This window comes from Sinocyclocheilus anshuiensis, unplaced genomic scaffold (genome assembly GCF_001515605.1).
Source record: "Sinocyclocheilus anshuiensis isolate Anshui unplaced genomic scaffold, SAMN03320099.WGS_v1.1 scaffold352, whole genome shotgun sequence".
Classification (NCBI taxonomy): domain Eukaryota; kingdom Metazoa; phylum Chordata; class Actinopteri; order Cypriniformes; family Cyprinidae; genus Sinocyclocheilus; species Sinocyclocheilus anshuiensis.
In genome coordinates, this window is record NW_015557093.1 from 1,190,319 (window position 1) to 1,212,360 (window position 22,042).

The window sequence follows — 22,042 nt, forward strand, 5'->3', positions numbered from 1 at the left end:
ACATTAACATTGTCATATCCATCACCATGCTAAAATCTTCAGAGATTTATCATGATTGAAATACATTTGAGGCCATTATGTTTCTTGTAGCCATCTTAAACTAAGCATTACAGTATGGGCACATTCTGTTGTTACTTCGTATTAGCTTTAGCTTAGCTCCCCCAAAACTGTTCATGCTGTGAATGATTGCAGCGACATTACAACTTATCAATTTGGGAGCAAAGCAGCCAGACAGTGTCTCAGAAATCTCAGCAGAGCTGACAAACACTCACACTGTAGTTGAGCTTGCTGAATTAATGGCAGAAAGTGACTAATGAATAGGGTTTATAAGCTAGCTGACCTTTATTAAAATGCACAGTGGCAGAGCATCGCTAACCCCGGAGGGGTCCCAGGACAAGCGCTGTTCTAAAGGTAGCATGCATTACAACCCTGTACACGCTCTATACTGATCCGGGGCGAGTCAATCACACACGACACATAGTACAGTACTGGGACTGATCTACTGAGAATACTCCTAAACCACAGACGGACATGTTAACAATGGCGAATCTGAACTCCTTTGTCAGAGATAATGTATTTGTTTTATTATGAAGACTAGCCTAAAGGTAATAAGTCAAGGGACAGCTGTGTGATTTGCAATAAACGGGAATAAATGCGGACATGCTTTTTAATGCAGGGACTGCAAGTCAATCAGAGCAATCAGCTTGTTGTGTTTAATAGGGGAACTAAACTGACAATTATTTCTCAGACGAAGCGAGATCAGATTAGTTGTTGCGTTTTGTTCGAATTGCCTGATTTGGGAACATTTTGACGGAAGGCTCTGCAAAAGTGAGCCGAGAACATTTTCACTCTATTGTTTGCTCTTTATGCTGTCAATCAATAAAGCCCTTTCAAAAAGACAAATCACACATGAATGCTAGGTGCAGCACCTTACAATTTGGAGGTTTCAAATTGTGCAATGTTCCCCAAGCAATTTGCTACCATTGTAGAAATTAATTAAAGAAAAATTCCCTGTGAATACCTTTTGATCAAAAGAACTATTAGGCATGGTCTTTTATGCTATTCTTTTTTCCCCATGGCTTCACATTAAAATGTCAGTTTACTCATTTGAAGTCTTGCAGGCTTGCTTATTGGCTGAACCATAGGTGGTGTGAGAGCTGTTATTAGTGCTGTTGGACAGAGGCCGAGATGAATTTTAACAAGTCTGGACTTGACTTGACACAACGGTGCACTAAGAGGTAATCAGGACCCGAGTTGCTGTGCAATTTCCTTCTTCGTGGTGAGCAATCAGTGGTAGAAGAGAGGCTAAAGAATTGATTCGGTCTGACCAGAGCAGAATTACGGAGCAGCTCCAGGCACAATATAGAGTCTGACCGCCGATCAAGGCTTCAGGACAACAAATCGGTGAAGAAGAGTGAAGAAGAAATCAGATTTGCTCTGAATTCTCCCACCAAGAGTGAGGAGGCTGGGAATTTGATTAAAAACCCTGCGTGAACTTTGGACTCGGGCTCATTGTGGAATCCTTGCAGGATTATGCATTTCACGAGCCAGGATATTGTTGCCATGAAAACCATACTGTGTATCGGTGTAGAGCAGAAAACCAATCTACACCCCGCGTGAGCATTGTGAGATGAAGTCTAGGCCGTTTCCTTTAAGACCAACCCCCCATGTGTCCCCCGGTTTGCTCTGTAGATTTAGCGATGACTTTTGTTAATATAAAGCTCATAAAAGGTGATTGAGTGATAGTGTTGCGACTTGACAAGGGCAGCTGAGGAAAATTTTGTTTGGTTCTGTTACCACATCCAGATGTGGCCAGACATGCAAATACTTTTTTTATTCAGAAGACGCAAGTGATTTGGATGAGGAACAGTACAAAATTTAAACAAATATTACAAACCTCTTGTGACCTCTTAGCTGAATTAAAAGAACACAAACTTTAAAGTTGCAGGTTTGTAGCGTTGCAGGAAAGTGGATTATATGTTTATAACATTTGGATTTATTTTTATATTTGTTACATTTATTGTAAAAAAAAAAAAAAGATGCTGTTGAGTTTGACATCATACCATGACCATTGCAGTGTCCAAAGAAATTTTATGTGCTCAAAGTCTAGTGTGACTGCCCTTTCAAGTACACAAGTGACAGGATAAACCTATGAAGTTTCAGACTTGGGAATGGCAAAATGCAGGCATAAACATGTCAGAGTGGTGCTTCCGTTTCATTGTGATTGACTGGTTCTGTTAATGTGATAATGCCCGCCTACTGTGCTAGCAATTGGTATGCAAATCAACCTTAACAAGTAAAATTGGTATAAGTAGACATGCAAATTATAGAGTAAACACCTGACCCATTTGAAAACATTGACTTCATCCGAAATTGCACACTCTCTGAGCACGCACTTCATTTTGAATATGTAATGACTTTGTAACCATTAAAGAAGTATGTTCTATATAGTATAATGCATGTAGTATGAATGAAATCCGGACTTACTACATTTCTGTTGTTGCCATTGTCATGTGACCTATCTGCGTCAGTTACTTTGCTTCACCGCCATTCACAAATCTTCTCCCATGGCTTCTTGGGAGAGTAAAGTGTCCATCAGATATGTACTTCAGAATCTTGGAAGTAGTAATCTGGGTACTTTTCGCCTATTGTTTAATGAATACTGTGAATCTGTTCGCATACTGTTTTCGCCTGCTATATAGTAGGGAAGTATGCGATTTTGGATATAGCTATTGTATGTTAAAGGTACGCTATGGAATTTTGGGCTCTCTATCGCAATCTGTGGTTAAAACATACAATTGCAACAGATTTGCAATAAATCAAATTTTCTTAAAGGCCTATAAAACCTTCAAAATATAAGATGTTTTAAGTTTATTTAGCCAGGGCTTTGACAAACAATCTTTCAAAGTTTGTCTTGTATTTTCTAGTAAAAAAAAATTATGCTTCCTTCAAATTGGAATTGCAATTTTGCATCCTTTTTGCTGCCTTAATTCAAATTTGATCATTGCATTTAAAAAAATATTTTTTTTTACAGTTCTTCATGCCACACAACTCTGGTGACTTTATATGTACTGGCTGAATAATTCATTTTTTAAAAAGGAATCCTCTGTAGTGTACCTTTATTATCGACATACAAAAGTATTATAGTGTTAGTTGCTTGCTGGTAGTAGATAAGTTCTGTTCCATTAACAGAAACTGTGTAAACATCAAATGAACATGAATTGAATGTAAAAACAACTGAGATGGCAACTGCCTCAAATCAACACTAAGGTTAGCATAACGCTGACAGCTGTTTACATTAACATAGCTTTCGTGAGTTGCCGTTGTCCCCGTGGCCTGCCTTTAAGCACAGAGCTCATGTTTGTGGCTGTTTATCATCATCGTGCTTGTCGGGTAATCCTGACTCGCTGTGTTCGTTTCCCCCTCTCCTTTGCACTGGGCGCACGAGCAGTGAACGGTGGCTGGTCCACGTGGGCCACATGGTCGGCCTGCAGTGCTGTCTGCGGTCGGGGGTGGCAGAAGAGGAGCCGGAGTTGCACCAACCCCACTCCCCTGAACGGCGGGACGTCCTGCGAGGGCCAGAGTGTCCAGAAAAGTGCCTGCACTGCCACCTGTCCAGGTAACGTGCACCGGGCGTCGCTCACTGCAGAGTAGAGCTAGATTAGCAATAGCACACAGACCCTTGCACGGTCCCCTTGCTCTAAGGCACCAGTAGCCCCCTCTCTGTAGGAAGGCTAGCTTGATTGGCATTAGCTTTTCTGTGCTTAAGCAAACATTTTCAAGTTTTTTTTATTTTATTCATAGCTAAACCAGTGCTTGTGTGTCCATTCCGGCCATCATGTTGATTTTGCTGTGCTCTGTGCTGCTTTCGCTTTTGCTGCATGAGGTCTTTTTTCTGTTCAGTTATAAGCAGGGTCCAAAATTAACTTGCCTGCCAGTGGCGAAAACATATTTTTGTCCCTGTTTTTGCTGGGGGTTTTTTACGTTCATGTCGTAATGTTGTTTCTCACATTTGTCCCCAGATGGAGTTCTAGAACTTATTCTATACAGAATTGAATTATAAGTCTTTACCTTAAGTCTTTATTCAAAATTCCAATTCAATTATAAAATTTGAATTTAATTTGAATTAAGGTAGCAAACAGGTTGCACAATTGCAATTCAAATTTAAATGTACACTAGTGTTTAAATATTTTGGGGTTGGTAAGATTTTTTATTTTATTTTTTATTTATTTTATTTTATTTTTTTGAAAGTCTCATGCTCACCAAGGCTACATTTATTAAATATTATTAGAATTTAAAATATCTGCTTTCTTTTTTATTATATTTTAAAATGTAATTTATTTCTGTATATTTTCAGCAGCCATTACTCCAGTCTTCAGTGTCACATGATCCTTCTGAAATTATATTAATATGTTAATTTGGTGTTCAAGAAAAGTGTATTATTATTATGTACATGCATCCTTGCTGAATTAAATTTTTATTTTTCCTGACAGTGTTTGGAAGTCGACAAAATATTTGGTTTGTATAGTATCTTACAAATAATTAATTTGCATGACACATACTGGTCAAGCATTAGTCATTGGCATTTACAAAAAAAATGTTTTTAAGTGTAATTAGTAAAAATTAGAATGTCCTAGTTTTTAACTACTAGGTAAAAGTGGTTGCAATCTTATGGCCTCAATTTATTTTAGCTACATTTAAATAAACAAATTTAGTTGACTAACTTTCAGCATTTTTTTTTTTTTAATGTAGCTAAAATAAATTGTTTGCAACCACTTTCCTTAAATGTTTTTTTTTTTCAGTGTAGGAAAGGAAATTTTAATGTTGTTTAAACATAATTTTACAGAAAACAATATAAAAATAGCTCATTTTGGACTCTTGTTCAAAGCTGGTGGCAGAAAACTAAAAAGGCTTGTCTTTTAAACAGTCAGACAGGGCAGCACAGAGTGATATTTACACTACTGCACATTTTATAAATACAAAGATTAGCAAATGTTTTGATGCTAGCGCGCGCTATGTCACTGCTTAAGTTGTTTCTCTGACCTCCTTCACTGCTGCTAGTAGTACTTTCAAGGCTTGAGAGGGAACAGAGAAAGGAAGAGGAAGCAGCGTGGCTGCTTTTCCTCAGCGCTTATCGATCACATGCAGTTTGAAATGGAAGTCAGGCCGCTTCATTTACAGGCTGACATTAGACTCAGGTATATGGGGGAAGGGATTCTCTTGATTACTGCGATAGGCTCGTGAGTTTATTTCAGCAGGGACAAAAATGGCATTATGCAGGCGCTGCTGACCGGCGGAAAATATCCACGCTTAGTAAACAGGAGAGGAAATCGAAGCTTTTGTCAGCTGCAGCTCATCTCCCTCGCTCACCCCCTCTCTTCCTCCACTTCTCCAGTGAGAGGGTTTATCTACTTAAGCCAATCTCCTGTTTCATTACAAAGCATCCAGTGAAATTTAATAAGACGCCACCTTTACACTGCTCTGTAAGTAACGTGCTCTCAAAATATGGCGTTTTTGATGAGCAAAAATACAAAGCATGTGGGAACGCTTCTGACAGAGCTCTGTGGGGATGGATTTCACATGATTACGACTTAAATAGCATTTCTGTGGGGGAGAAGAGAGATGGAGAAGGAAATATAGGCATGAACACTGTTAAAGAGAAACACTGGTAGTAGAATTTTTGTAGGAAAGCAGTGATGAGAAGTAGAGAGTGTACTATAAAAAGTAATCCCGTAAAATGTATGGTAACACTTTACTTGAAGGGGTGTGCATAAGACTGACATGACACCTTCATAATCATGACATGACACATGTCATGAATATGAAGGAGGTTTTATGCATGTTTATGACAACTGTCATTAAGTGTCATTCTCAGTTATGTCATTTTTAATGCAAATATGACATTATTTGACCTAACCCTACCCCTACCCTTACCCCTAACCATAGCCCATAACAAAGACATCTCAAACAATGTCATCTTTGCATTAAAAATGACATAACTGACTTACTGTTAACCAATTAAAAGTTTTGTTTTACTGTAAGGTTTCTTACAGTTAAAATTACAAACCTTTTTTCTAGTGTACAACAATTATTTGAGAAATTGATTTATTTGTCAATCATTTTTTCATTTTTCAGATATTTTTCATTCAAACAAAGTGTAAATAGAAGTTTATGAAACAGATAATTTCTGACTGGATGCACCTCATTTGAAGCCATTGCATTCTATAATTGATGCCGCTTTTGCTTTGAAACCATAAGGAAATTAACTATATTTATTCCAAAATAATTGTTTATTCAGATAATTATTACTAATAAATGCAACCTGCTATTGAAGATTGGGTTTCAGTCCTGCTTCTCAGCTATATTGAATACATTCTGATTGGTTCTGATTGTGTTGAGTCACACCTCGGTTTTGTTCAGTGCAGATAAGTTGCTTATTGCTGGAAACTTAGTACAGAGAGAGGGAGGCTGAAAAAATCAGGGAAAAATAAAAAATCAGAAGAAAGGAGGTTCATGGTCGTGGCCAGTGCATGTTTTTTTGATAAGGGTCATGCTGAACGAGCGAGTTGGACGTTGTTCCTGTGGTGTCTTTATTCCCCTCGTGTATCTCACAATCCGACTGATTAATCCTGACATGGGTCGCAGCGAGAGAGCCGTGGTGTCCTGGCCAAGGATGACTTAGTTGTGTTCCCAATCAAAAACGAGCACCTGCCTGCTTTTGTGTGCTCACCAGAGGACCCTAAATCCTGTCAGTAAGAGAAAAGGAGAAGGAGAGAGAGTGACTATCCCGTTCCATTTATCACCATACAAAGACACGCACAGACAACTGCAGGCCCTAAAAATTACATCTGAGACTTCATCCCGATTTATCAAAAAGTGACTTCTGACTCCAGGAGGTATAAATCATCATTTAGTGACTAGCTGCAGGTAGAGGCAGCGTGTTCCCAGAGCACAGTCAGACAGCAGGAGACAGAAAGAGAAACAGCAGAGCTTTGATAAACGACTCTGTATGTGAACACAGTCCATCGCCGCTGTTCTACTGATCCTCAGGACAGGGCGACTTTAAAGGACGTGACATGATTCTTTGTGTAATGCGGCGAGTGTGCGATGCCGTGTGAATGCTGATGAAGCTGGATTCTTTTTGTAATGCGAAAACGTTGGACTAATGTTTTCAAGGCGCTCAAAATTTATATATATATATATATATATATATATATATAGTGGTGTGACTATATTCTTGTATTATTAGTTCATGCCATGATTATGAAGGTGTCATGTCAGTCTTATGCACACCCCTTCAAGTAAAGTGTAACCAAATTTACTGTAAAAAAAATGAAAATATGGCAGCACATTACCGTAAAAAATATGATTACAATGTTTTAGGTTTTACGGGGCTGAACTTAAATTTATGGTAAAAATGTACTGATATAATTTTAATATTCTGTGCAATCAATGCCATAAAAGATACTTTGTACTTGTATAATATACTGATAACCAGCATAATAATACAAGTGGTAAAAGAGACACATGAGGAATTAAACTTCATCAAGTAGCCTATCCACAATTGTGGGAATTTCAGTGTACGGTTTTTCACTGTATATTTTAAGATGACTATTCAAACTATACATTAAACAGTATTTTACTGTAAAAATACATAAAATATCCTCTTAGATTTACTACTCTGTATATTTACAGTTTTTATTGCTGGAAACTTAGTACAGAGAGAGGGAGGCTGAAAAAATCAGGGAAAAATAAAAAATCAGAAGAAAGGAGGTTCATGGTCGTGGCCAGTGCATGTTTTTTTGATAAGGGTCATGCTGAACGAGCGAGTTGGACGTTGTTCCTGTGGTGTCTTTATTCCCCTCGTGTATCTCACAATCCGACTGATTAATCCTGACATGGGTCGCAGCGAGAGAGCCGTGGTGTCCTGGCCAAGGATGACTTAGTTGTGTTCCCAATCAAAAACGAGCACCTGCCTGCTTTTGTGTGCTCACCAGAGGACCCTAAATCCTGTCAGTAAGAGAAAAGGAGAAGGAGAGAGAGTGACTATCCCGTTCCATTTATCACCATACAAAGACACGCACAGACAACTGCAGGCCCTAAAAATTACATCTGAGACTTCATCCCGATTTATCAAAAAGTGACTTCTGACTCCAGGAGGTATAAATCATCATTTACTGACTAGCTGCAGGTAGAGGCAGCGTGTTCCCAGAGCACAGTCAGACAGCAGGAGACAGAAAGAGAAACAGCAGAGCTTTGATAAACGACTCTGTATGTGAACACAGTCCATCGCCGCTGTTCTACTGATCCTCAGGACAGGGCGACTTTAAAGGACGTGACATGATTCTTTGTGTAATGCGGCGAGTGTGCGATGCCGTGTGAATGCTGATGAAGCTGGATTCTTTTTGTAATGCGAAAACGTTGGACTAATGTTTTCAAGGCGCTCAAAATTTATATATATATATATATATATATATATACATATATAGTGGTGTGACTATATTCTTGTATTATTAGTAGTAGTAGTAGTAGTATTAAATCTTAAGAAGACAATTTAAATGGGGTTTAAATTTAAATGTACATTAAGTACAACAATTCAAAATTGGACTAAAACAATATAATAACTAAAGTAGATCAAATAGCCTTGATATCTTAGCAGGAGAAGTAATAAATGTTAAATGTTTAGCATATTGCAGTTTAAATAACCGTTGCATTATTTGTCCATGTAATCCCAAAACCAAACTGTACAGTTCAGTTCTGAACGTGAGGACTCATCAGCATGATGTGCTGGATTGCCATTTCTTCCCCTCTCTCCTTCCTTTTCTCGTGGAAAAAAAAAATTCTTACCATAGTCTCAAGAATCAATAGTAGTTGGGGTTTTGTCTTCTTTCAAATCTTTTCAAAAGGAGCAAACCAGTAACTTAACACAATTGGCCAATCAACTGGATGAGTTCAGCTGTGAAGAGTCTAATGTAATAAGTGGGCTTTAAAGGGCTAATTGACCCTGATGAGCCTCTTGTACCAGCTCTTTGTTGAATCACTGGCTGGTTAGACCTTTAGCACGGTGAAGAGGCTGCTTCATCTAAACCCGACACGTCAGAGATGTCAGACTTCTCATCTAGCACATACACACACACAAAGACAATCCTCACCTATGACTGGAGAGCCTCGTGACTTTAATGGTCTCTAAGGAGCGAATCATCTAATATAGAATGCAATCCCTCAGACACTTTCACATTTCACTAACACTTTTCTCTTTTGAGTATTTTTAAAGCTCAGAGCAAGTGCAGATTAATTTGGATTCTTAATTAGCACTTTTAACATGAAATTGAAATATTACAAAGGGGGAACAAAACAAAAGTTAATATCAGAAAATGCTAAATTTTTCTCTTTCACTGATGCATTATCGTTAGTCTGATGTGTTCAGCATGGAACCATGCCCCAGTGTCTTAATTGATAAAGAACAAACAGGTCTTCCAGCTTACGTTGCAGTATGTTTTCAGGACTCACACCAAATGTTTTCCTCTTCTCTGCATGCTAGCCTATTCCGCTGAACTTTATCTCTTAGTACCCCCACCCCCCTGCAAGTTTTTTAACAGATAAAATGTTGGCCTTTATAAATATGAATTAGGTTTGGAAGAAGGCTCAGTGCCAAAAAAAAGAAAATCTTATTTTTTTGACCATGTTATTTTGTGCAAGTCTTTGCTTTCAGTGGCACGTTTGCTTTTTCCTCTGGTTTCTTTTTTACTTTTTACTAGTTTATATTACTCTTTTTCTTTTTTTTTTTAACTGTACTTAAAACTAGAGATGGGCAATGAAACTAAAATAATGTTCTATCTTGTAAAAAATGTACAGCCTTGTGATGACATGAAACATATAATTATAATTTTTGCTCAGAAACTGCCATTGTTGCTGAAAATCAAGTAAAAAAAAACTGGTAACACTTTAGTATAGGGACCATTTCTCACTATTAAGTTGCTTATTAGCATGCATATTATTAGCATATTGGCTGTTTATTAGTACTACATAATGTTAACATATATAACATTAAATACTAAATAATTTTAAAATATTAAAAATATTTTGGTCACACTTTATTTTAAGGTCCATCTCTAGCTATTAGGCGTCCAGCATTGGCCAATGTGATTTGCAGCAACGGCGAGTGGAAATGGGGCTTCCTGCAGCCCTTGTAAAGAGCAGTTGGACGCCCTTCAGATGTGCTCTTGACAAGACGTCCAAATAGACCTGCCACTGCGTTATTGTGTTACAGGCACCCTACACTGACACGACACACACACACACACACACACACACACACCTCTTCACCCCTACATCAGGATGATTGGAAATCAAAGATATTATCTTAATAGCAGGGAGTCTGAATGGACAATTATTTGCTGGCTTTGGTTTCTTATTATTGCATCCTTCACTCATGTTAAGCAGGTTTAAGATATGATTGTTGCATCTTTTGAAGGGGAAATTGGCCATCACTGTCTATTTCTGCTTCTCATCACTTCATGTTTAAAGTCAACATGAAATCAAAATTGACCCTATTTACTTTCTCAATAAATGTTCCTGCTCTTATTTTGCACGATTAATCAGTGCACGTTATTACTGAGGAAATAAAATACTTTGTCATCTTTCATCTATAACTTGCAGTGCCCAATGAAATTAATTTCCTTTTGGGCAGGTGTCACTTATGGCAGGTTATTGGTCAGTGATAACCAACTGGTAAATATTAACTAATAACCAAATAGCTGTTTAAGCATTGTTTTAGGCTGCTGTTGTATTTAATATAATTTGATGTATTAAAGTTCACTACAACAATAGCAAATTATGACATTTTACAAAGAGATGTTCATGGGTGCACTTTGAGCTTTAGCTTCATCGTACCAATCAAATCTCACTGGGACAGAGTTGGGACTAATTTTTTGGGAGAAAAAAAACATGTTTTGTTCATACAAATTATGATTACAGGTACAGATTATTCGTTTAAAAACACATATTTTCATGCAGTTCCTTGCACAGTGTTATGACCTCAAAACACTTTTACCATAGTGCATGATTTGTAACCTAATACATGATGTTCCCATTATATAATTAGCTCCATATGTATGGCTTTTCTGATGTGGTAAACTTGCTCAGTAGCGCACCTGGTACAGCATTTCAGTTGTGATGAAACACATCTGTGAAACACAATCAAAGTGTTCAAAGACTTGCTTCAGCAAATGTGTTTTATCTCATATTTGCTTTTGTTAACATTATAGGTTTAGTGTAGGTAGTATGTTATTTTCAAGCGTGATGGAGCATTAGTCTTGTAGTGCCACTCACCGGACACTTTATTTCCAAACTGCCGTGATACATACAGCAACCAGCATAGTAAAACATTGCCAGATTCACGTTGATCGGTTTGGGGTAAAACTGAACGCAATTTTAGCACCACTCTCTAAACATTTCACTGTGAAAGTGTCAATAAAACATGCAAGAAGCAATAAATGTCACCGCAAGCATGTTTTTCCAGTGGGCCTTGGTTGGCCAAGTAGTCCTTCACAATCGACTGCAAGTTTGTTCAGGTATGTGCTGCTTCAGAATGTCCACTTTTCATAATCCAATCAATTCCCAAGGGATTAAATAAAGCCCTACTATTTTTTTTTTTCAACTTCATAAAAATCCTTTTTATTTGAAAATGTCACGTTATCAAAGTCAAATGGGTTGAGAATGCTGTTTTATGTTGACTTTAATGTCTATATTGCTGCTAGTGTTTTATCTGCAACTGTTTTATTCTCAGATCAGCCAAGAGACTTTCTCTTAGTTGCTTTGTACAGTTTTTCCAGGAGAAGAAAGAGAATCTTTTCTCCATCTCTTAGCTGTTGATCTCTCATCACCTGCCTTTTAAAATTCATGCGGAGAATCAGAGACAGGAACATGCTTCTTATTGTAATGTATTCATTAAGCTTCAGTTCCCTGTTCAGTCAGGCTAGTGTGATGATATAAGCCTGCCTTGCTCGCAAATGAGTCCACTCAATGGCAAACAAGGACAATTATTTTATTGCCTCGCCACTTTCCCTGCCAAATGTTTGATCAAAAGCTATGTCAGCATCTCTTTTAGATGCACTCCACACATTCTTTGTTAGTACGAATATCATTCTGTGTCACTTAATAATCTCTCTGTATATTTAAATATGAAAAACCCACTCTCGTCTGGCAGGCTATGACTAAATATCGCCTTTATTCACAGCCGTTTATGACTGCCTACTCTTCATCTTTCTTATCGCTAAGCCACATAAGTACTTTATTAGCTGGTTGTTTGGCCAAGCGGTGACCTCACTGTACTGTCAGGGTCGCATTAGCAGAGCAGAACCGCACAGTGAATATGCTATAAAGCCAGGGGTTAATGAGCATCCTAGTGTGTCTGATCCTCAGTCTGTCGAATGGAGTCATCAGTAACTCTGTATCCAAGTACCATAATTCACACTGCTCTTGGTCCTGTGAGGGCACAGCTCAACGCCCCTAGAGAGCTCATTACCAGAGCTGCTCACATTAGCCCTGTAGTAACCTTCCACAACCTGGCACAACGTCAGCCCGAATAAGACTTCCAAAATGGCCTCCGGTCCAGCTGATGAATAACGCGGCCCTGTGAGAATGAGAAATGGAAATAAAATACTTCTTCCATGGCTTGGGAGGAAATAGGACATTTGAGTGTCGTTAGACTGGGCACAAACACACATACAGAATTTTCCACCTGCCTTTTATCCTCCTATGGGCTTTTCACACTTGAAATTAGGGCTGCACGATAAATCGCATGCGATATTGAACGCGCATCTTCATACTTTAATATTGTGAATGCAAAGCTCATTTTTTCATTCCACCCAAACCATTCATGGATGCTTAGTTGCACAAATGTGTCATACATGGTTTTGATGTCACAACATTTATATATAATCAAATCAGTATTCAGTAGCTTGGCAAAACCCAGATGATTTAAGATTTTTTTAATTAATATTTTTATTTAGCAAGGATGCATTAAATTGATTAAAAATCTAAATTGATAGTAAAGACATTTATAATGATACATAAGATTTCTATTTCCAACAGCCTAAATTATATTCTTTTAAACTTTACTTTGAACAGTAATATTAGTGTTGTTTTACTCTGTGTATTTTTATTCAAATAAATGCAGCCTTTGATGAGATTGGTGAACATTCTGAACAACGTTAACATATTCTTAAAGGGAGGCAGAGTAGCAGAACAATCTGTTTAATTCCATAATTTAACTAAATTGTTTGCTACTGTACTTTTAAGACATCAATCTTTAGAGAGAAGGTGGAAAATGGTCATGTAAAACAAAAATGTGACTGTTTTTGATGGAAAAACCTTTACTAACACATAATTGGACTTCAGGGAAAGAAATGAAATGCCACATAAGTTTAAAAAAAATATATACTTCATAGCTGAATTCAAGTCTCTAATGCTTAGCTAAAAACTAGGAATAGTGTTTTAAAATGTGGTGGTTAATGTGCTGCATATGTAAAACTGCGGCTGCAGAGGTGGCACGTCTGCATGTAGTTGTAGTGTATCATAGAGACAGGCATTGCATCCATCAGTATGACAGCATTCAAGTTGCATAAGCTGCATTATTTAATACACTGTGTGTCAAAAACGGTGACTGACATGAGCAGAAGGCCATACAGCACGTGTGTGGCTGAGATATGTTAGCTACTGTAAAGTCAAAATATTTATAACTAGCAAACTGAATAACAACATCTAATTTAATGGAGTATTGAGATACACTGGCAGCCAAAAGTTTGGAATAATTAGGATGTTTACAAATTTTTGAAAGTCCTCTCTTATGTATATCAAGGCTGCAGTAGTCTTTGCTGCTTAATATTTTGTGGAAACGGTGATACTTCTTTTTAGGATTTTTTGATTAATAGAAAGTTTTTTTTTTTTTTTATGTATCATAACTGTCTTACTGTCACTTTTGATCAATTTAATGCACTGTTGCTGAATAAACTTCTTTTTTTTTAAAGTTAACCCAAACTTTTGAATGGAAGTGTATCATCCCAGTAGGCACAGGATGTCAATATAACGTCAGGTTGACATTGGACGTGACGTTGGACAGACGTTGCATTTTGGTAGAGAATGAAAATTGGGTTGACATCAGTATTTGATGCCAATTTGACACTGACTTAAAGTTGACATCAGCTGACGTCGGTATTGGACATCAAATTAACATTGACATTAGAAGTTGAATTGATATTAAATTTTGGTCACCCAACGTCGCAACATAAATTTAACCAAATATCAGTGTCTTATGACATTGTCATGCAGTGCATGCTGGGATGGTTTCCACTGAAATATTAAGCAGCAAAAGCTGTTTTCAACATTAATAGTAGTAACAAATGTTTCTTGAGCACCAAATCAGCATATTATAATGATTTCTGATGGATCATGTGACACTGAATACTGGAGTAGTGGCTGCTGAAAATCCACCTTTGCACTACAGGAATAAATTATATTTTAAGATATATTAAAATAGGAAACAGGTATTTTAAATTGTAATATTTCACGTTACTTTATACTGTATTTTTGATCAAATAAATGCAGACTTGGTGAGCATAAGAGACATCTTTCAAAAACAGCTTTTGTTCTCCAGTGTTGTTACTGCATATACATATATTTGAAGTGTTCGCATTAATGTTTGTGTACTTGAGTTTGAGTATGTTTGTGCCCTAATGTGTGATAGATTGCTAAATCTACTTCCTCTGTTTGTATATGTATGTCTGTGTTCAGTGGACGGAGGTTGGAGCGAGTGGAGTAAATGGTCGCCATGTGGAGCCGACTGCACCATGTGGAGGAGCAGGGAATGTACCCAACCTACACCCAGCACGGGTGGGAAAGAATGCCAGGGGCTGGATCTCCAATCTCTCAACTGCACCAGTGAGCAGTGCCCACAGAGTGAGTACCACCATCTCTGTCCATTGATTAATCAATCGATTAAAACACAGGCTTCCTTTATTGATCACTAAATGTGATGTGAAGCCTAGGATGCATCAGTGAGAGTCCCATTTACTAGTAGACAACAGGAGGGAAGAATCTGGGAAGGGCACCTTGGAGGTCTACATTAACACCACACTTTGTTTAGTATTTCAGGCAGGGTTTGTGTATCGTTGGGTCGTGTTTTTTTCACAGGAAGGTCACTTTTCCAGATCAGAGAATCTCGAGTTGTCCAAGGTCTTGATGTCCCCTGGGTTACGTTCCCTCTGTTTGTTTTCCAGCTTCTCTTTCCTCACACAACCTTTCCCATTCCTGTTGTTCTTCTGTTCTTTTAATGATTTTAAACCTCTCGGTCCTGCAGCTGCTGTTGCCATAGTACCACAGCAGCACTGACATGGGCGTCCTCGGGAGCGGCAGCGTTATTGCCGTTCTTCCGATGATTGTTTTTGATATCAGAGCTTCTGGTGGCCGTTATCAACTGTTTCTGTGGGAAATGATTGGTTCAAACAAATGCCAGAGGGCAGACTATGGGGAAGTTATAGCTTTGTGTGATTTCAGGATGGTTCTGTGTGACTTACTGAGGGCAGAAGAGCTTCTAGAGCAAATGATTATTTGCTTTCAAAGCTTTACAGTCTTTATGTGCTAAAACCGTTGCAACTAGAAAAATCCTGCTTGAATTATGACTTTTATATCTTCAATTGTTTGCATTGGCCAGATAGTGATTTAAAATGCTAAAATTGGAATGAATTGATCTGTTTGTGTATTATATTTATAATGCACCACCAAAAGTTTAGGTTTGGTAAGATTTTGTTTTTCTCTAATGCTCACAAAGGCTGCATTTATATGAAAAATGCCATATAAAAACAGTAAAAATGTAGTTTATTATGTAGTTTATTATTATTTATTTGAAAGCTAAATTTCTCCATTATTCAGTCTCACATGGTCCATCAGAAATCATTCTAGTATGATGATTTGCATATAACTTTGTGCTGCTTTATATTTTTGTGGAAACATGATACTTTGGAAACCATGATTCTTTGATGAATTTGACAGTTTAAAAATGACAGTATTTTTTTGAAAATTAAATCTTTTGTTACATTATAAATGTCTTTGCTGTGGATTTTGGTCAATTTAATGCATCCTATTTCTTAAAAAAAAAAACTAACTAACTGACCCCAAACCTTTGAACAGTAGTGTATATACATAAATTTAAATGAATAAATTTAAATAAATTTAAATAATTGTTACAAGTGCAAATAAATGGTGATATAGTTCAGCAATATTCTCTAGGGTGGCTTGGATTGTGATAAACAGTCTGAATTTGTTTTAGTACATTTTTCTTCTTGCCTAAGATATTTTAAAAATTCCTATAAGTTGTATAGTACTGTATCAAATTTATTCAGTGTAAAGCAAAAATCACTTTTGAATCATATGTGTGAATGCACATCGAAGACTGATACTGAAGAGAAGAAATTGTTAAAGTCGTTTATAGAAAGTCGTTATTTTTGTTTTCTTTGCGCACAAAAAGTATTCTTGTAGCTTCATAAAATTAACATTGAACCACTGATGTCACATGGACTATTTTAACAATATCCTTACTACGTTTCTGGGCCTTGAACGTGGTAGTTGTGTTGCTGTCTATGCAGGGTCAGAAAGCCCTCGTATTTTCAAAAATATCTTAATTTGTGTTCCGAAGATGAACGAAGGTCGGTAACACTTTATTTCGATAGTCCACTTTAGACATTCTATTAACAGTAAGTAACTTTGCAACTACATGTCAACTAGCAGTTAGTAGAGTATTAGTAGACTGTCTGCTTAATATCTTCTAACACTTTCTTTGTCATCTTATTCTACTAACCCTAAACCTACCCTAACAGTCTACTCTGAGAGTTAGTAGACATGTAGTTGCAAATTAATGAGAATTAGTTGACATGTAGTTGACATGTAGTTACAAAGTTACTTATAGTTAGTAGAATGTCTAAAGTGAACTATCGAAATAAAGTGTAACCCGAAGGTCTTACAGGTTTGGAACGACATGAGGGTGAGTAATTAATGACAGAATTTTCATTTTTGGTGAACTATCCCTTTAACACATTAATTGTGTTCATAGTCAGTGTTGAAGTGTTTGCATTGACTTACTTGCATATGTTTGGCCATATCACAGTTGAATTATTCACCCTGTCTGTCATCCAAAGCGCTTTGTGTGATATCAGCAGTGAGGAACCGCAGTTTAAAGGCCTCCCATAGAGACAGCAGAACAATAGAAAAGAACTGCGCTTTTAATGTCTCGCCCTGTAATTTACCCACTGGTTATCATGAAATGTGGTGAGCCAAACACTTGTTCTTTATTAACAGTTAATTTGGGGCCGTTTCACTCCCAGCAGAAATCAGGGACTTGTCTCGGCAACTCGCTTCATGCGCTATTCCGTTTAATCTCACTAGGCCTCGACTGTTGCTGATACGGATCGTCAACAGAAAGAGACAGAGATAAAGAGGGGCAGAATGTGAGCAAACACTCCCATTAATATGTGCAGAAGTAGAGGTCAAGAGTGAAGAGTTTGTATTCTCCATGCTGTGAGTCGATACAGTTCTAGAATCCTTAGCTTTTCTACTAAGGGCCACATGGAGGCATGTCCAATCATAGCATCATCTCAAACCTCCCCAGCATATCTGCAGCGTTGAGATTTTACGTGCAAAAAATGCCAATGTTGCTAACTGTAACAACAAAAGAAGGAAAATACTGAATATTGCAACCCACCAGCCAAGTCCAAGGCCTAGTTATTATCATTAGATGTTTACGTTTCTCTGTTCTGGGAGATTATTAATTGGCCCATATTGCTCAAATTAAAAGCACAGAAGCTGGTACGATGGCAGCCATGGGGAAATTTGCTCAGCTGGGGTTCCGGCCAAGCAGATGGGCATCAAAGTGTTGTATTCGCTTCCTCTCGGATTAAAGTGTCAGGATTGGCATTTTTTTTATTTCAGGGTTTTTCTGCACAGTAAACATACAGTAGTCCCCCTACAGGACTTTTTTTTTTTTGCACTGGGGTCAAATGGGAGTCCTTCCCCTCGTTCTTTAGGTTTTTGCACCTTTCAGATTTTAATCTGAGCCCTCCCACACGTCATTAGCTAACTCTTTAAAGCCCACACTTATAGGCACACTGAATAGGCAAAAATCCTTTAAAATTGGAATGCGGGCCGCAGAAAAATTCTTGTCCCAATCTGTTCTCACCAGATGTCTCTCGCCAGACAATAGACCTGTTTTATACAGTAATGAGCAGAAAATCCTGCCTGCTTTGGCTACTCCGCTGCACAGGAAATGCTTTTTTTTTTTACCCTTCCTCGGAGGGTTTAATTAGTTGTTAGAGGCAACTCTTGTTGAAATAAAAGTAGCATTTAGTGTTCTCGTAATTCAAGGTGGAGATTAGCCCTTGAGCACCTGCTGTGTGTTAAAAGCACAGAAATCCAAAGCATCTGTGTGATTTAACTGTTTACTCGAGGATGTGGTCGAGGAGGACAGGTTGCTACTCTGTTGATGTTCCTCATGCTTCCATCATGCATGTGCCATAAATAGAATCACTGTTTTTGTTAGGTATGGCATGTTTCTAAATCAAAAGTGTCTCTTAAGTTGGTCCTTGAAAAGACATTTCCCATAAGAAGTGATAGCTTTTCGAACAATCCTTGAGTTCTAATTGTTAGTTTAATAATAATCTGTGATTTCATGTACAGTTTGGGATGGGATGCGCAAAAACATCTAAATACGTTAATGCAGATGCACCAAGCAGCAGAACAAGAAATGCCGCTTTTTACCAGGGAATGAAAATATTTATATTGGATGTATCTGTTGGTGCAGAGTTTTTAATAATAAATATTTTAGGTCTCCATAAATATAATTTACACCAAAGCATGCTGTGATGTTCTTAAACTGGCTGATTTTTTGTTGTTTCTTCTAACCGTAGGCCTATGTATATACAAGTACTTTATAATAACATTCAATTCACAACATATATATGTATGTATATTAACCATATGTATACACAGTTTTAGCAATACTGACTTTATATTTTATGCAATTATCTATTTTATTTTTACTTTTTTAAATATTAAATACCAATAAATAGCTATATTTTTATATCATGAATTTGCCTACATGAATGTTTTATACAAATGCATTGACAATACTAGTAATTTTTTATACCAACACAAGTATACCTATGTATTTTCAGTGAAAATAAAGATGCATAATAACTCATCTATTTTAATATTTCTAAAGACTAGCATTGAGCTTACGGCTAATTAGTTAAATTCCTGGAAGTACAAGGGTGTTGATTCAAAATCACGGTCACCAAATATTAGTTTATTAGAGGTGTCTATTGTTTGATTTTCACAATCAGCTGTGTTGGAGAGTAACTAGTTACATGTAACGGCGTTACCTAATTTAATTACAAAATAAATATAACTGTAATCAGTTACAGTTACTAAGAAAAAATGTGTAATTAAATTACAGTTACTTATGAAAATGATAACGAGACACACGGCCCTATAATTTCCGCGATGTGGAAAACACTGACTGGTTCGTAGAATCCAGTCATAAAAACGGAATTCCTATAGCCTAACGTGGACGGAATATGACACATTTTGGACGAATAAATCAAAAGTAGGTCAGTGCACTTGAATCAAAACGCGATATGGAGTAGTGTCTGTGAATATTAAGCCGCGAAAAGACAATATATGAATCCTGCACGTTCTGCGTGTCTGTGGAAATCAGGCGCGGACTGGCCATCGGGAAAACCGAGACAATTTCCGGTGGCCTGGCAGCCGATTTGGCCCGCTATTTTAATATTATTATTATTGTATAAGTGCCTGCCGAATGTACTAAAGCGATTATTTCCGAATTCGCCATTCGATAATTAAATCTCTAATAAATCATGAATCGGTTAGTCGTGACTGGCAATGCTTCGGCTCGCCTTATGATTTTAAATCTGCATTGAACTTCAGATCAATCTCAAAGTAAAAGGCGGTACTAAAGTCTGATTTTGTGGTGGATGTGTTCAAATTTGATCATCTTAATTCAAATGACAGTGTTGAGCACTACTGTAAGGTTAACCCTGCATGGTGTAAATGTTTGAAAATGATTAACAGTTGCAAATAAACATTCACTAGAAATTTAGAAAAGTAATCAAAAAGTAATCAAAAGTAATCAGTTACATCACCTTAATAAAGTAATTGAAAATGTTACACTACTATTACATTTTAAATAGGGTAACTTGTAATCTGTAACCTATTACATTTCCAAAGTAACCTTCCCAACACTGACAATCAGTGAATAACTACAGTGTGGATGCTCATAACCTCCATTCATCTAGTCAGGATAATTAACAGCTTGGCGCATCGCCACCTGGTGAAATTACACCCAGGTGTTGCTGGGTAAAAAGTGATGATGGGAAGGAAAAGTCAGGCTGCTGAGATGCTGAGAGGCTAATATGTGGAATAGAGTAAATTAAGACATTTAAAAGCACCTTGTTTTTAGCAATTTAGAAATAATAGAAATAACACTGTAACATTTGAGTTCAAATCAGCTCTTTGTCTTTTATAATAAGGGACTAATTCTTTAATAACTACTTTTTCCATTTTGTATTTTTACCGCTGTGATAAGATTCAACATATTCACTTTTTGATGTCCTTATGACCTCCACATTTTTATATTCATAAATAACCACAAACAAATTTCCACCTTTCTTTGATATACGCTTCCCTTTACCACCAAATACTAGTGATTTATCAATACTAGCACAACACAGACAGAGACCTGGCATAAACTTCAACACTGGATCTACCTGACAGAATCACTACCATCTTAAAATGTCACTGTTACAAGTCTGAACCTGTTTCTGTCAGCCATGATAGAAGAATTGCAGGTTGGCTGTATCCCACCGTGAGAGGAGGGGAGGCACTCTCTGAGATTTACCCACAGGCGGAGTTTGGTCCCCTCAGGCCAGGCCTGACGCCCCGCTGTTAGACAGCACAAGATGTTCGGAGCCCACTCTGTTACACCTCCAGAAACCCGTGTTTCGACACACCTTACATCAGCCTCTGGAACAGCAGGAACATCGCTCGCTCTGTTTTGTGTTGATTACAGCAAAAAGGGAGCAAGGGTGGAGGAATCTGATACCGAAAGCAGTTCGCTTGCCTTTCTCCCCACCGCCTCCATGTCAAGGCGCTTGAAAGCGAGGCAGAGACGAGGTGCTGTGGAGGCAGAATACTGCCGCGCGGAATCAGGCAGAATCCATTCAATTATAAAGCTGATTAATTGTGTCAATTAAAGCGTGATGGATGTCTGTTCATTTATTGAGCAGGGCAGAGGGAATGCCAGCCTGGTCTATAGGCAACTTCAATACATCTGTTAGACCTGATAAAAAGTTGAGCAAGGAGGCTCTGACAAGTGCAAAGAGGTTCCCTGGTGAAATAAAGCAGGGAGATGGGGTGAGGGAGATCGGTTCAGGTGGATAAATGGGGAGAGAAGCTTAAGGGACGAATCACATCCAGCATTTTGTAGGAGCCGTGGCCAGTGGTTGGAACATTAAGATGTGGAATTCAATATAATATATACTATTTCAGCTTATTTATTTAAATATATCGGTTTTATAGCACTTCTTTATGTCGTGAAGAGTAATATAATATAATTAAGTAAGTATAAGTATAAAGTAATATAAGGTGTTCTATCTCACACAGTTTTTTCAGTAAGTGTAGTTAACTAAATACACACACACAAAAAAACATATAATTTAACTATTTGTAGCTGTGGTTGTATTAATTGGTAAATCTCCCATCTACGATGTATGCAAAATAAAACTAAAAAAGAAGACTGATCTCGTGAGTGCGGATCATGATCTTTTATACTAATTATTTGATAAAACACATTCATTTATACTTGTATTAATTGTATTAATTTATCATTTTTATTTGATTTATATTTTTAGCATGGGTTTCACTAAGCACTACAGCTTAATGTGTTGGAGCATGCATCTGCATTTATAATATAATT

The 22,042-nt window shown here is 37.4% G+C and overlaps 1 protein-coding gene across 2 annotated transcripts in view; it reads left to right on the forward strand.

Moving 5' to 3' along the window:
• The window catches only part of LOC107677380 (netrin receptor UNC5A-like), a 204,683-nt gene that overhangs the window by 147,483 nt on the left and 35,158 nt on the right, over nt 1–22,042 (forward strand). The window contains exons 6-7 of one of the 2 annotated variants that reach the window (XM_016472262.1): nt 3,452–3,619; nt 14,794–14,958. In XM_016472262.1, the coding sequence (XP_016327748.1) occupies nt 3,452–3,619; nt 14,794–14,958 (333 nt within the window). The remainder of the gene's footprint in view (nt 1–3,451; nt 3,620–14,793; nt 14,959–22,042) is intronic. The other variant, XM_016472263.1, reaches the window with a different exon arrangement.